This window comes from Limanda limanda, chromosome 16, assembly GCF_963576545.1.
Source record: "Limanda limanda chromosome 16, fLimLim1.1, whole genome shotgun sequence".
Classification (NCBI taxonomy): Eukaryota; Metazoa; Chordata; class Actinopteri; order Pleuronectiformes; family Pleuronectidae; genus Limanda; species Limanda limanda.
This window is the reverse complement of record NC_083651.1, coordinates 24605567-24622489: the sequence shown is the minus strand read 5'-3', so window position 1 is coordinate 24622489 and position 16923 is coordinate 24605567. Positions and strand designations below refer to the sequence as shown.

Here is a 16923-nt window from a genome sequence, read left to right as displayed (position 1 = left end):
ATTCACTAATGGAATCCCTACTGTCAGTGTGTCAATCTGGCAACGAACCTACATGTTACTATGAGTATGAACAGACCCATTAGTTTAAAGGCTTATCAGACACTATACAGAAGTTTATAAGTTATATATTATCAGCAGGAATTATTTAATCTTTCATTTTCAGGTAAACAGCAGAAATACATTAACATTCGTGTCACTAAGGTTTCTGCAGTTCAAGATTCGCTTGGCCAATGCAGCACTTTATCACATGATGTTTCATAATTATTTCAGCAAAGGCTGCAGACCGTTCGCTAGAGCACTCCATCCATGTTGTTACCTCTGCTCTCTTCTCTCTCTTCAGGCAGCACTATATTGCCTGTCTACATGCTGCCTGTCATATGACAAAGGGTTTGTGTGACAGCCTGAACACGAAGAATGATATGTAACCAAAAACGAAAACCTGCTTTTTAATTCTTTATGGAAAACATATGTGTATATATATCCATAGATGTCCCCAGCACAAGATGGATGCAGCCATATTTTCGCTTCATTTCTGTACCTGTGGGAGGCGGTGCGTCGTATATCTCTATATACAGTCAATAGCTCCGCAGCGCACAGCTGAAATTTCGGATCCTCTGCAATCTTGTCCTTGCAGATGTACAGAAACATTTGTATATATCTCTGCAGAGGTAAAATAAATCCAGCCGTACCAGATATTTCGGTGTCTTTTCCGAATAAAATATCTATTTCCTACTTTACCAATTGGAAGAAAAGATATTGCTTCAAAATACTCCAAGTTCTTGATGGGTGATGTTCCCTTTATTGTGTTTCTGCAGACCACACAGTGTCACCCTTGAGTCTCTGCACCCTGACTTTGTTTTCCCTGCATTTCCTTCCAGGGGCTTTATTTGTCAAGATTGCTTCCTGGCTCAAGGTCATTCCTCCTCATTCACCCTCCTCTCCCTGATGTATTGATGCCAGTAGAGTCATGGTTCTTGGCTGCTAAAGCAAAATCGATATCCCTGAGCGCTCTGAGCCTGTGCTCTAATATCCTGCACACACCACCTGCCAAAATATTTATGCTGTATTCATGAGAGATGCTTAGAGAGGGACAGAGAAGAACAAGGAAAGACACAAGCAATGACCTGGTGTGATCTTAAACTGAAAACTGTGCAGCTCATATCACAGCTCCTGATTTATACTTTTACAGTTTGTGTTAAACCTTGAAGAGTCTGTGCAGCCGGCGTAGCTCGTCTTTTAGCTTGAGTGTGGTGAGGAGCGTGATGAATATCATTGATGTGTGGGTTACAGCGGGGTGAAGCACCTTATTTTCCTTCTCTACAAGAGTGAGGGCAGCAATCCCTCTGATTGGTCTGTTTACTTAACAGAGACAAAGAGACGAATGAGGGGAAACAATGGAGGTAACAAGCTTGAGCAGGATTAACTGATACAGCAATTGCTTTCACAAGCAGATTTCTCCACTTCTCCACACCAACCACTGATAGATGGAGGGTGTTGCCACAGGTGTTGGGCCTGACAGATTTCAACCCTGCCAGATGGGTACACAGTAGAAATACAGCCTGTGTTAATCTTTGGTTGTTTTTTGCCCTTGTGCGAGTATATGTGACAGCTGTGTGTGTTTGTATGGGGCGTATTGACAGTTTGACCCCTCGACTTGATAAACTCCTCTGTACTTCATCCTCGCGGACAAACAAAACTAAGGAACGAGGGGGGCTTTGGTATTCTGGCAGCGCACGTCCCATTGTGGCCCTGTCACATCTTGGCAGGAGGCTGAGTAGGGGGTGGGCGGTCGAGTCCGGGGGGCTGGGTTAGGTCTCACTGGTTAACATGTAAATGAATGGTTTAATGGATCCAGAAATGTCACTAAGGTCAACCTCTGTGATAATTCAGTGTCAGATTAACGCGGCATCAGTGTGAATGTGTGGGTGGCTGGTTAGCGTTGCAGCTGGACGTTTTCCACCCACTTCAAGTGGCGCCCGCAAACCCTGCAAAGCCTGTCTGTTGGACATCAGTCAAAAGAATGAAAGGTTCGCAACAGACTGAGAGGGAAAAAAAGAGATTGGAGGGGGATAGAAGACAAGGAGGACAGAGAGCGAATGAAGAGCAGAAGAACAAATGATGATGATAATGGTGAGTGGCTGGTCTGACGGTGTGGATGGGGAGGTTGTTTGGGGACAATCCATTTTGTATGATATCTTTTTTTTATTTTATTGATATGCACCCTGTGGAGGTAAATGCCATCATGGCCTGTGCTATAGATGTCTGCTTGGTGCACGATTGATTGGTCTGGCATTTGATCCTCTGGCTCACCGTGAAGGATGGGGTGGTGGAGTCATGAGAGCACCCACGTCCACCCTCCCCTCCGTTTCCCACTCCTGTCCCTTGAGCTTGTACCTTTCCACCATTTATCTATCCCCTACGCAGCTATATATCCCTCACTGTCTTGTTTCCCACCCAACTGCCTCTTAAAAACCCCAGTGAAGTGTGGTTTTGTGAGGTTTAAAGACTTTGTCCAGGGCTCTGTTGTGCTAAAAGCCATATAAACGGCCCCTGGCTGAAAATGTCCACCTGTTAAACAGGCCGTCGGCTGTCCATGCTTACAAATCCTTCTGTTCTCATCTCTCTGTGAAAAAATAAATGTTGAAGTAATGCTTATGGTCTGTAATCTTCTAATTAATCCCGGAGTACAGAACTACTCTTTTTTTATGATTGTTTCCCTTCAAGATATTTAATTAACTGTGAAACACATGCAATACATTTGATGACGCACCAGATGCATATGTAATGAAAGAAAGAGACTAAGACAAAGATGGTAAATCAATTACGTATTCAATTTTCTAGTTTAATAAGGCACTCAGTTAATGTGAAATCCACATCGTCTCAAATGGGTGATGAATGAAAAAGGTTCATGCATTTCCACATGGTACGTAAGCATAAAAGACTCCAGTGCAGAAGGACAGGGAGAATATGAGAGCTGTAATTGGAAGGGCTATCAGTGAATTAATTTGTTCAGTGAGTAAACATACAATGAATCACATCAGGTCATAAAACCGTGATGGAGCAGAGGGAGAATTGGCACATAGTGGTTCAAGGAGTGTTTTAACACCCCAGCCCGAGTGGAGCAGTGCTGCTTTCTGCAGTCTGCACTGCCACCATGTGGAGAGAAAGGGGCTCGACAAACTGTGGAGACAAGTAGATAACAGTGATTTATTTTGGAGTGCTTAGCTTAAAATGAGCTCCCCAGACATTGCCAAATGTTCTATATTTCACACAAAAACGCATTGCTTTTCAAACTATTAATCACAGCTGAATAAATATTGGAACAGATTCTTCTGCTCTATAAGATGGAATGTGGATAATAATCTTGGAAACTGTGAGAAGGCGGCTTACCGCTCTGTGTTCATAAACCTGTGAAACCTGACCACCACTTGAACATAACTATTGACGAAAGTCCACTTGTGGGAGTCTCAGTGTAAAAGAATGCAGAGGGTGAGAGAAGCTCGCAGTCACTCTTATCACAGCCACCTCATACAACTACATTTCTGAAGACATATTGTTGGCCTGTTCTATACAAACCTTAGTATTATAATCCTCAATAATCCCCACCAAGAGGGTGATGGAGGATGTATGTGACAGATAGAGCTACACCTTTCCCTGTTTAGATGAGGCATTTCTAACCAGAGAGCAACAACAGGAATGTTTCTGTACACGTTCTGCCAGCCATGCATCAGTGTGAAGAATGAAGCTTAGGATTCAAGTTTACCGAATATATCCCAGTGACCTATGCAAAATTAAAACAGCACTGGGATAGAGATGTAATTGCATTGCTCTTGTTTTGATCTCACTTCATTTTCTTTATCTAAAGTCACAAGGAAACACTTTCTGACATCTCCAGAGGAAACAGCGGTGGGATGTGACAAAGTGTGACAGGTCTGTTCAAAAGTCTGAACACACTATATGCTCATATATAATGTATTAGAGCAGTCCTAAATAAAAAATGCACAACGTAACCCTTTTGTGACACAAATTTTTATTTTGGGATTTCAATAATTGTGTGCATGTCGGTCCCTGATTACATACATACAAATTGCCACATCCAAATATTGCCAAAGGGCAACAATGTGAATCTGAAAGGGCACTGCAACACATTGTTTAACCCCATTACACTTCTGATAAGAAGGATAACAAGTAACATGTTGATTAGAAAAGGTTATATTTTCACAAACAACCACAACCTCCAAATCCATTCACAATTAGTGGCTTTGGAGTAAATCAGTGAAATAATCAAATGATGAAATAAACCAACATCTACTTACAACAGAGGCTGTGACCCTAACAGCTCATGTTCCTTCTGCTCATAACATGTTCTCATTTCCCTTTCCTGTAAGTATCCGTATATAGTAGAGTTTAAGACGCTGGTCTTGGACAATGCTCATCATGATATTACCTGAACTCAAGTGCTCTTACTACACAATGTTGCTCTGAGATTAAACATAAAACACAATTAAAATCATGCACATGAATATAAATACAGTTTTTTATGAAGTGATATCGATTTAAAAGTCTTACAACGTGGTAAATAAATAAATATATATATATATATATATATTTATAACCAATAGCTGACACTGTCCTATGCAGCTGCTCCTCTCCCAATCAAAAGGCCACACCCACTTCAGACACTTGTTTTATTTGACACAGACACGTTTGGTGACATTATAATTTTATTTTGACTAAAAAATCAAAGCGGCAGTTTGATGCTTGAGGACACTCCATGCCAAGGAAGGTTAAATCCCACAGTAATATATTCATATGAAAACATTGTAATAACCCATTATGATCATAATTTATAAAGAAATAGTTATAACAGTTGACGGACGGAACCAGACGTATATTTGTTAAGGTTTTTTTTTAACTTTCGAAGCGGAACCTTTAGAAGAAGCAAACAGTCGGACTCATTTGAGCGCTGCACTCACGTGGCTCCATACAGCGGCTAATGGAGCACAGACGCTATGAAGTCCTAATGCATGTTAACACTCAGCTGCTGTTAAACTCAGCTGAAGGATTCATCGAGTGATGACCACATTTGAGATCTGGTGAGTGAAATGAAACAGTTTGTGTTCGTCGTTGTTATCAAACGTGTTATCTGTGTAACTGATGTTATCTGACTTGTTGACATCACGATATTACATTAATAACGTCAGCATGTCGGACACGTTGGATTAAAGAAGCATTTTAACATGCTGTCTCTTCTGGGGCTGTCCCCCCCCTCCCGTGTCCTGGTGTTTGTAACAGAGTAAACCAGGGTCTCATCAGAAGAGAGATCCAATCTGTCATCACTGTCTTAGGCAGCTTCAAAAAGATCCTGATTATTTTATATTTAGAAACAAAGGTAGCCAACATCGAAGCATCTAAATTACACAACCATACCGTTATCATTTGTGCAGCAGAACATTCCGGGAATTTTAAACAGGCATTTTCATGTTATAATTACATTTCACGTATAAAAGACTCCTAACTCATCATAACAAGGGCAATACAGAAGGGAAAAAAGCAACCTCTATAAATTCCCACTGCATAACATGTCGTTCTGATCTTTTTAAATCCCCCAGGTGTGGTACTGCTTGTTGGTTCATGACCCCGCAGGCAGCTCTGAAACCTTCAGAGAAACATGTTTTGTCTCCGGCTGCGACTGCTGCTCCAGCCTGTGACTCGGGTCTCTGCTGTTTCCCGGCTGAGCGCACACAAACTGGCCTCCCTACAGAGTGTCACAAAGCTCTCCCCAAACAAAGTCCAAAGCTTACTCTACCCCTTCAGTGAGCTGGATGCATACCTGGACAGGTATTGTGGGTTTTATGTGTTTTAGCACTGCTTTTACATTCAACTCTATAGGGTGCAAGATTCTGTGTTGACATAAGTGAATTGTTTGCCTTATTCCTTTAACTGATTTATTTTTAACAATATGAAACGAAACTGTCAGGTCCGTGGACACGACGCAGTTCCAGCTCTTCCATCCCAGTGTGGAGGACATGATTAAAGCAGAAAAGCTTTTCTGCTCTTCACCATCTCATATCATTGATTACTACATCTCTGCAGAGAGGATGGACCACATACCTGCGCTGCGCCAGCCAGAGGTGAGTAAGCAGCCTCAGGCATACTGCCGAAATTAGTTTGTGCTCTGTTGCACAGCACCAGCACTGAGCCCTACTATACCACTGAATTACCGTATAGCTGTTTTAGACATGAACTCCTGAAATCTATACAGAAAATCTAGTCCTGATTGCAGCAGTGGATTATCAGGGTCAGACGACACAAACATTTCCAATGCATTGAGGTGAGAGGTGGCACCTGGGCAGAGAATGCAGGAGGCAGGACACAGTTGGATATATTCTGCTGCAGGAAGCACAGAGTTTAATTTACTGTACTTCAACAACGGCATCAGGCCTTTTTCCCCAGGAGATTTAGAAGCTCAGTCTTTCCAAGTGGACATCTTTGTTGGGATCTTCATCATGTACTGCACCTCTTTTTCAGAAACTTTCCTGTTGTACTCTCACATTGGACATTTCACAAGGGGCTGGCAGGAAAAGTTCTGGAAAATGTGTGGAGCAACTGACTCATACATTTGCATTCTCACAATGACTGTCCAGGCTTCAGTGGAGGTCTGAAAGCAGCTCAAGTGTGTCCTCCTGACATCATTTTCAGAGCAGTGAAAGTTTAAATGGATTGTTACACAAATGTTGTGCACTGTTGGGGAAACTGTGATACCACCCTCCCTCCTCACATAGTACCTATTGTCAGATTCTGAGATATGATTGAAACTTGAAACAGCACACAGCTGTTGATACATTTCAGACACTGCTTTGATGTTGCTCTACCACATTAATATGCACCAGAGATCAGCAATTATCTCTGTCACATTAACAAACTCTAGAGCATCTTCATAACATGTGGGACAAGATACATAAAATAACAGTTTGGTTTTGTGTTATCACAGCTCACATGCGATTCAACTTCTTCATAAGCGAGCTATCATTACTTGGTGTATGACTAACATTTTCCTCACTTTCTCAATTTGCTTTTAATAATCAGTTTTGAAATCCTATTGCTCAGGCAGCAGAGGTGATGAGGAGTCTGATGAGTTGGCTCTTCACCAGGCTCTCCCAATGGATCAGAAATCAAGAAGAAAATCACATTAGCAGTTTATATTAGCACCCGACCTGCTGTCTGAGTGAGATGCCTTTATTCAATAGCAGTAGTGATATACCCACATTAAATAAACTTGCCTGCATTCAAAAGTGTGTGATTATTGAGTGCAGTTGGTTAGAAAACGAACCAGAAACAAAAAAATGACAGAAAACCTGTATCCATCTCTCTGTCTAGTGTGACGTTGCCTCTTCTTCTGCCACTCGGACTGCACTTGCACCAGGATGCAATGCATGCTGGTCTAAATTTTTGGAGTACACTCAATTTACAGTTGAAAATTGGAACAAAATGTTGGCTTTAAATAGTTACTATAAATATAAAATTCTTAAAATACTTAATAACAGTAATAGTACAGTAACTGGATAAAATACACATTTATTTAATGATTAATTACACAAATAATAAGTAGATATTGGTGGTTCACCAGGACAGACAACAGATCTCTGAATATTTACATATTAATTTAGTTAAATTCTATAATGGCGGAAGACTTTCTTGGGTTTACCTGATGAAGAAGTTTGACACAGCCACATCTTTCTGTTCGGCACCTTGGACATATGCAGATGAAATGAGCCCTGTAGATCTGAATGGACCCTCATAATGTGAGCCACAGGTCTGAGTTGTGTAGACGTCTTGTGGCACAGCACGCTGACAGATCTGTTGTGAAGACTACCAGGCTGAGCAATGTGACCACATGGGTCTTTACTCTTAATAAAACAACCGTCCCAAACAATGAGCTGTTAACTTTCTGAAGCATTGCTCTTGTTGCTCTCCCTAAGTAAAATGAATGCTCTTCACTCAGCAGAACCTCAATATTAACCCCACTGCACCATTATCTGGCACGTCGCTGCATCGGCCAGTCACATAGATGCAAGTAGACAACAGATGACAATGAGAACAAAGTGTTCATGGTGTTTATCTGGCGGGCGACACAACGACAGATTTGTTGGCTGAGAGATGTAAAATCCTGTCTTTGGCTGTTTTCAGGCATGAACTCCAGACAATGTCAGGACAATCAGGTTCAGACTTTGTCTGGAGTTTGCCATTCACACATGAATGACACTGCAGGAGATTCTCCGCCCAGACGCGTTCAAAACTGCCCTAAAAACTCGAGCGTTCAGGTGAAGGGTGTTGCAGCTGGCAGAGACAGGATGTAGCATTGCTTCAGCTGGAGAGATCACATGTCACCAAATTCTGTCTCAAAATCTTCATCTGTGTCATCCTGATATATTTTCTACTTTTTTAATCTATGGACTGTTGTGTGTTAGAAAGTAACCAACACACTCACCCGCTCGCAGTGAATCCTGCAGAGGGTCTCCTTCTGTGTTTCCTCTCACATGGGCTCATTCTGGCATTTTTGAGTTTTTACTTAAGGGCTGGCAGGAGGAACTTCGGAAGTCTGAAGCCTCTCACTCAGACGTTTGTGTCCTCACATACAGGCCCTCCGGAGAATCTCAGGAGATCCTCTTGAGTTCAGTGCATGTCTGACAGCAGCTTTAAGCAGCAGTTCTTTGAACTGAATTGCATGTTTGGTGTCTGTGGAGCCTTCAGGCTGATGAAGATGTTACTCCAATTTAACTTTCTAGTGTAGCTTGTTTTTTAATACATGGCTGTTAGAAGACTAGTTCTACTGTAGACTAGCCCACTAAAGGTTCCTGTTGAACTAGTAATTAGAGTGAGCACATTTTGTTTCAAGTTAGATTATCACATTTTCTTTTATTTTTAGTGACATGTTTCTTTGTAGAGGAGGAGGTTTTTGTACAGGGGCAAAAAGTGCCACCAAATCTTGAGTCTCACATTTTCTCTTTCATCCAATATAGTTGATTGTAAGTATATGTAAAGAAAAAGTTACAGATTTTCGGCATCCCTATAATTTAGGGTGGAACCCTTTTTTATTGCTCACATCTGTTTCCCACTTTGCCTCAAATATTTTCCAGCAAATCCAAGTGTGTGGAAACATCATGGAGCATCTCTTTTTGTCCAGCTGTGAGCAGACCTCCCTGTGGAAACTGTATCACCTTCAGATTGGCAGCAATAGGATGCTCGTGTTGGCTAACAATTGGCCACTGTGACCTAAAGTTTACAAGACGAACCGAGATCAATTGAGTAGAGTAGGTTTATTTTTGAGTCTTTGTTTAACATATTAAGGTTCACATTGTCCTTCTTTGTCTCAAAGTCTGAAAATGTAGTGTAGAGTCTCTTTACCCTCCTCAAGCCACATACATAATTAAGCACGGGTTGACACTCGATAATAAATGAGCGGATTTATAACCTTATAGAGTGCAGTGTTCACTGGAGGGTTCAGAATGGAATATTGTGTTGATAGGACGACGGGTTCTCTTTGACATGCCGAGTTAGTTACCATTCTGTCCCTTCGCTCCATCAGAGGATGATGTATTTGTAGCTTACTGGCAGCACCAACCTCCATCCATCTGTCTTGTGTCAGGGAGATGGATGAGCCCGGACCTGGCCGTCAATGGTACAGCAGTGGAAAAACCATAGCAGCCAATGGCAGCAGTCCGTGACAGTAAGAGCAGGTGTGCTGCTCAGAATGTACACTGAAGAATGAACTGAATGAGCAAAAACATAATTAGACCTGCAAGGAAAATAATGTATACATTCTAATAATGCTAACAATAGCTAATAATGTGATATTCACATACAGGATTTCAAGGCGGGTGTTTGTCCAGTTTGGGAAACCTCAGAATTGCATCCCTGTTCTTTGCAGACAATGTGGTTCATTTGGATTCATCAGACTGTAAACTCCAGCCTGCACTGGGGGAGTTTGCAGTCAAGTATGAAGCGGTCAGGATGAGAATCAGCACCTCCGCGTCTGAGGCCATGGCTGTCTGCCAGAAAACAGTGCATTGCTCTCGCCTGGTTGGGGGCGAGTTGCTGCACCACGTGAAGGATTTTAAGTATCTCTGGGTCTTGATCACGGGTGAGGGGAGGATGGAGCAGGAGATGGAAAAGCAGATTGGTGCAGTCAGCATTAATAAGGGTATTGTTGTGGTGCAGAGGGATGAGAGTCAGAATGCAAAACATTCGATTTGCTGATATGCATTCTTACGATTGCCATGGCCATGAGCTCTTGGTGACTGATATGATGAGATTGTGTATACAAGTGCCTCAAATGAGCTCCCTCAATAGGGTGCCTGGGCTCAGCCAAAAAGATAGGGCGAGGAGTTGGGACATCCAGAAAGAGCTGGACCCTTAACCATGATTGCTGTTAAAAGCAGCTGATAATTAGTTAATTCTATAAAATGGCTGGACTCAGCCTTAGAGATAGGGTGAGGTTTACTGCTCCTTTGCACTACAAGGAGCCAGTTGTTGTGGTTAAAGCATCTGATTGGAGTTCCTCCTGGGCGCCTCCCATTAAAGGTTTTATAGACTCTGATCTGCTGTAGGGATTGTATATTCCAACTGACCTGGGAATACGTCAGGATCTGTCAGAAGAAGCTGGAAGAGTCTGGGGGAGAGGGTCATCTGGAACACCTTGCTGAGCCTGCTGCCACTCTGACCTTCCCTCAAATAAGCAGATAAAGATGTATGGATCGATGGCCATTATAAATATTGGGCGGCTGTGGCTGAGGGGTAGAGTGGTCGTTCTCCAACCTGAAGGTCGACAGTCGATCCCCAGTCTTCCCCATCTGCATGCCGAAGTGTCCTTGAAAAAGATGATGAGCCCCGAATTGCCCCTCATAGAACAAGAAAGTGCTGCTGATAGATGCACTGTATGAATGTGTGTGTGAATGTAAAACTGTACTGTAAAGAGCTTTGAGTGGTCAAGACTAGAAAAGTGCAATACCTTTTCTTAATAATTCAGTGATCTGATTTAGTGATGGATTGTTGTAAATGACACATTAACATATTGTAATAAATTGTTTTTCAGCACAACATTACAGAAAACTGGACCTTTTGTGTGATGTAATTTGTTGTATTTTCAGGTTTGTTTCATCGGCAGAAGTAATGTGGGCAAGTCGTCTCTCATCAAAGCTCTGTTCTCCCTGACGCCTGAGGTCGAAGTCAGAGTCTCCAAAACTCCAGTGAGTTCCCTTAACCAACATTTTGTTTCACTTTCAGGATTAAGCATGTCCAAAGACAAAGGGCAGTAACTACATATTTGGTGAAACTTGCATTATGCTGTTGCTTGTTGTACCATGTACCAGAAACATATCACTGTTAAGTATAATCTTAATCAATGTAGCTCTAAATAATTTTTTCATGATCGCAAAATTTGAATTCAGTATTGTATAGCTCACAGTAGCTGCCATCTCAGCTTTTTGCTCTCGTGTATCTGAAATGTACAGACTTAATTAGTGATGTCAGTGTATTTTTAAAATTAAAAGCACAGGCAGACTGGAACAAACGGGCAAGAAGGAACACTTTTGGTTTTCCTCTGAATCCTTTCCAAAAGCAAAGTGCAGCCTCTGCTCAGATTGAAATTTGAATCTGCATCATAAATTGAAATGCCAGGACAACCTACACAGGCATGAAATGATCTAGTACAATATTTCCATTACTAGTAATATAACTTGATATTGACGATCAGAAAAAATCGTTAACATAAGATTTTATAAATGGTTAATTACAAGAGGTCACAAATGTCTTCTTGTTTACCTGCATTATTATTGATTTTCTGTTTTATTATTATATACATTTATTTAGTCATTTGTCATTTCTTCCACCTGTCTCTCTGTGTTTACTTTGTAGGGTCACACAAAGAAGATGAACTTCTTCAGAGTGGGGAAAGCTTTCACCATCGTGGACATGCCAGGCTATGGGCACAGAGCACCCAAAGACTTTGTGGATATGGTAGAGCCATATCTTTACACGAGGAAAAAGTGAGATATCCACTTTGGCTTCAGTTAGCTGCCTGGAGAAAGCAACATTTCAAAGAAGTGTGTTCACTAGAGTCACATTGTTTGGTCTTAATACTCCTCATACACGCATGATTTATTTCTGCAGTGCCAAATTAAAACAGTTGCTGACCATCTATCTTGTAATGAATACACAAAGTTAAAAGTAACTTTTCTATCATGAGACTCAAACTATGCTGCCAATGTTGGGAAGAGATTTTTCTCAAAGACCATGACAGAACTGCCTTCATGCTTTTATGCCTTTGGGAGGTAAAAGTGCCAAAGAAAATTCTTTCATGAATCAACTTGGTAACATATTAATGACTGTAGTTCTCATTGACCTTTGAAAGTTGTTGAACTAAACTGTTTAGAAGGTGCAAATACAAAGTTGCAGGATAGGCAGTCATCAGTGTTACATTACCGAAGGACTTTCTTGCCTGGAAAGGATATCAGAACTTAATAAGGGTGTAGTTTGGTTACACAAGCTTGACAGCAATGGTCAAAGTTATGTCATCCATCCAAATTAAGCCCATTCTTCTTCCTGGTGTTTTTCTATTGTTGCGTGTGTTTTCGTATTGGGTGGATGTTTATATTTGGGTGTTTGTTCTCTTAATGTCTGTGGTTTCCATTATGTGTTTGCTTTGTCTGTTGGGGTCACCGTACAGACCTGCATCTTAAACGACGTCGATCTACTTTCACTTTGGTGATTTGATCAAAATACTTCAAACTCATGATTAAATGCGTAGCAATGATGGAATAAGGTTAAAAATGTAATTAATTTTAAATTAAAGTTATCGCTTCCTGTCGCACTGTATGACAAAGTTCTCCTCCACTCCATTACACCCCTGCAGCATCTGACGGGAGCAGGATAAATGGTGATAAATTGGTTTGAGAAGTGCTGCACCAGGGCACAGTGCCATGATGCACTGCTGTCCACTGTGTTTACCTCTATTAAATCACGTCCAAATGACACCGGGCTGCGACAGAGTGACCCCATACGACACCAACACATCACATTGTTCCATTATGGCTCAGAATCCAGTTTTTTAAGCAGGAGCTGTCAGATTATAGCGGCTCCTCAGTCTTGTGTGTCCCTGACTCCCTTCAAATGAACAAAAAAAAAACATTTTACTCATAACATTTTACAGTATACAAATATAGTAGAAAGGATCTTAAAGATCTTATGTCCAAGGTGACTGGTCATCTCTCCTACATCTTTGGAGCTGTGTCAATAAACGTCTCGAAGACTCACAGCAGTTACATCCATTAACTTGACTAATGCATCTTTGTTTCTCGTCTAGTCTTGTAAGGACATTCCTGTTGGTTGATGGCAGTGTTGGTCTTCAGAAGGCCGACCTCATCGCCCTGGAGATGTGTGAGGATATCAAACGTCCATATGTGGTAGGATATTCACACATTTTCTTCATAAAATAGTTACATTAGTTTTTATCACGGCCCATGGCAATTAGAAATCGTTTCTCTCTAGAAACGATTTCTAATTGCAGACTTGAGCTTGAAAGCAAAAACAGTGGCATGAAATACATTAGTGAACCCATTGGAATAAATCTTCGAAAATACATTGTTTATATTAATTTCTTACAAAAGGATCAAATCTTGTGGTCTAATTCGTGACACCAGAATGGAGGTGTGGGTAAGAGCTGTATAGACTTTTTCGAAACCTTTTAACATTTGAGTATTATACATATACTTTTATTCACAAGAACCCTCTGCTGATGTAACCCATGCCCTTTGAGAAAGATATCAGGATCAGGATGTTGATTTTCTGGAAAGAGTTACAAAATCTCAAAGAATTTAGATATTCACGAATGCTCAGTGTTGTAAAAAAATAAAAGGAGAAGCCGAGGTGCCCAAGTTCAGGCGTTACTGCCTCTGGGTCCGGACAGCTCGGCTTCATAGGGGGAAAGTGAGTTCCCAGGTTTATCAATGTATCTCAGAGGATAACTGTCTGTGTTCGTCTGTAACCTCAGGAAAAACAACACAAAACTGCACCACCAACCTCTGCTTTGACCCATAGAGACCACACAAACCCAGCCAGGAGCAAACACAAGCCAACATCTAATAACGTTCGAGAAAAACAAACAATGTGAAAAGGTTAGCAGGCACAGATCCTATTAATGAACAGAAGATTACAACCAGTACTTGCTGGTGCTAAATATTTAGAGGAACCTGATTTTATCATGACTTTTCCATTGAACTCATTCTTCTTCCAAATCCTCATCATTAGGTCCACACTGAATTAATGCTGAACGCTCCCACTCAGCTATTTAAAAACTGCTGTCCCCTCTGAAATGCCACCGCTATGGCATTATAATGAAGCACCCCCACTCTCTGAGCACTCTGCCGTCAATTATTCATGCTCACAGGTTATTAAACACTTTGACCATTATTAAGGCTGTGACGGTTCAGCTCTCGACAAAGATGAACTCTCTACTGAAATATAAAAGAAGCATGAAGCCATGAGCTGAAATAAAATTTTAAAAGTTGTTGCTCTGCTTGGGCTAAGATAAAGTATAAGAGCACAGTTGTTCAGTACATTACCGAAGTAGATGATGGGTCTCAAAACATTTAAACTTATAAATTCATTTTCAGCCTCAGCAGTGTCCTCTGACCAAAGAAATGGGGAAGTAGAAAAGAGGAGTTCCAGGCCTTAGATTTGAAAACTAAGAACATTTAAAATGTTGAGGATCAATAGAAAAACTATGGTAGGATCATTTAAAAAGTTTGATGTCCACAATGTGATGAAATCAAATGAAAATTAATGATGTTATAGTGTATTATTCTTAACTGGCCAGTAGGTGTCAGAAAAAGTCTACTGCTCTTTTGTTTGCTTACTCAACACAATCCCCCCCTTGTGTGGGCTCAATTAATTCGTGCTGTGGATTAGTTGATCAATCAGAACAACATGTGAATTATGATACTCTCTGTTAACAAATCTGTTGTTATATAATAGCTTTGTGCTCTTTAATCTTTCAAGAATTTCTGCAAAACCACATGGCAAATGTGGAATTTGTAATGTGTGAAATACTTTTCTGTGCAGATATTGGTGACAAAGATTGACAAATGTGGGCAGGGGACACTGCTGACAAACCTATTTAATCTTCAGGAAGTGGTTAAAACACAGACTTCATGCTGCTTTCCACAGCCATTTCTGGTCAGGTGAGACACTCATGTTCTCTTAGTTAATGTGTTTCAAATTGTCAATAAATGTGAAAGCCTGATCGTTCTTATTCCATTGTGCTACAGAGCTCAAGTGTCTCACAACACTCCTTTAAGTCTGCATCAGTGTCGCAAACATTGTCTGCCATTGCAAAAATCTACTAAGCTCCAGATGTGGATTAATATATCTCGCTGGTTGTCCTAAATTCATGGGATTTGTTGTCAATACAAAAAAGATCAACAGCTGTTTTATGAACTCAAACACTTCACCCACCCCTCCATCGGCATAGTGGTGGGTAGATAAGTGAGTGAATTTACATTTTTCGTCGAACTATCCCTTTTAGACCCAATAGACTTTTTTCCACACAGACATGTTGACGTTTCCAAAAAGAAAAGCCTCAATTACCTTAATGATGGCCTCATTCCATTAGTCTAGCAGGTTTCAGCTCAGCTGGAAGTGTGAATGCTTGTCCAGTGGCACAGCTCACACTCCTAGTGTTTTTGTTATTTGTAACATCTGTCTGGGCTTTTTGTACTGTGACAACTCAAAATGTCGAAAAACTCTGTTCATAAGTCACAGCATCGTATTCCACGCTGAAGCTGTATCTGGGGGCACACCAAAGAATTTAGCAGGAAATATTCCAAAAATATGAGTATACCTGCAGTTGGGCTATAACTTTTACAGTTAGCTATTTACACTGTCCTTTCATTGCCTCAATGTCTGTCTGATGTGAGTTTAGAAATGTGTTGACCGCAAAATGAAATAACCGTGGTTAACTGCAGTTTGATAAATTGCCTCAAATCACTCTCTTTTTTTTTTTGCAACAGCTCCCTCCGGTTTCTAGGAATCTACCTCCTGAGATGCTTCATTTCCCATCTCACAGGCAGCATCAAGTTAACGAACACCTCTCAGAGCTGATCAGAGGTCAGCTTAGTCTCCATGAGTGAGGTCTGGAATCCTTCTCTTTAATCTCTTCCCAACAGCAGATAATGGGAATACTGAAGATTTAACAGCACTTTTAATGTATTTTATGACTCAGTGTGTGTCTAATAATGGACAATGTGGGCTGGAGAGAGTTTTGACTGATGTACCACCTCCACTGTCTACATACTGCTACAAAATAGCTGAAGATGCTTTTACTATGAATTAAAATGTAAATCTCACTCTTGTTGGTTTGGCTAGTTGTCCTTTAACTGTATATGTACTACATCACCCTTCAGAATGCAGACAAATGCTTCACAAGTATATGATATGGCCAATATGATGTGGACATCTGATCAGACCGGAAATTACACCATCATGTGATTCATTTTAAAAAAATATATTTTTGTCTGATCTGTTCATGGATGTAGGTACAGTCTTCATGGAAAGGTTTTCCATCATATTTTGGAATCAAGTTAAAGAGATTTTATTTATGTTTCCACTGAGAGCATTTCTAACGTTTGGTAAGTTTCAAGGTTTAAGTTTTGTTTAAGTTAACACAGGGTGAACAGAGAAAAGGAAAGTGTTGGATGAGAACAACAGGTCGGCTCAGGAGTGCAATTAGACCAATAATTCAATTCCGATCAAAAAAAAACAGCTTAATATAAAAAACAAATGCAATACTATAACACAATATACATTAGAGGATGCATGGTAAAATCAAAGTGGTAAGTGTATATTAATATAAGAATGTGTGTATAT

At 40.7% G+C, this 16923-nt stretch overlaps 1 protein-coding gene across 2 annotated transcripts; it reads left to right on the top strand.

Annotated features, from left to right (window-relative positions):
* The first annotated feature begins 4992 nt into the window (after positions 1–4992).
* On the top strand, positions 4993–16378 carry gtpbp8 (GTP binding protein 8 (putative)). Of its 2 annotated transcripts, XM_061088740.1 has the most exons (8): positions 4993–5096; positions 5613–5841; positions 5981–6134; positions 11151–11249; positions 11917–12047; positions 13364–13463; positions 15121–15239; positions 16068–16378. In XM_061088740.1, exons 2-8 carry the CDS (start codon positions 5672–5674, stop codon positions 16156–16158), a joined length of 864 nt encoding a protein of 287 aa, XP_060944723.1. In that variant the 5' UTR covers positions 4993–5096; positions 5613–5671; the 3' UTR covers positions 16159–16378. The 2 variants fall into 2 exon arrangements, with proteins under 2 accessions (XP_060944723.1, XP_060944724.1); XM_061088741.1 differs by lacking the exon at positions 15121–15239.
* Positions 16379–16923: the final 545 nt, after the last annotated feature.

Excerpts from the sequence above, each read along its gene's own strand:
- gtpbp8 (XM_061088740.1), top strand. The coding sequence starts at position 5,672 with ATGTTTTGTCTCCGGCTGCGACTGCTGCTCCAGCCTGTGACTCGGGTC. Across the intron at positions 5,842-5,980 it reads CTGGATGCATACCTGGACAG|GTCCGTGGACACGACGCAGT; the intron begins GTATTGTGGGTT and ends CGAAACTGTCAG. Across the intron at positions 15,240-16,067 it reads CCACAGCCATTTCTGGTCAG|CTCCCTCCGGTTTCTAGGAA; the intron begins GTGAGACACTCA and ends TTTTTGCAACAG.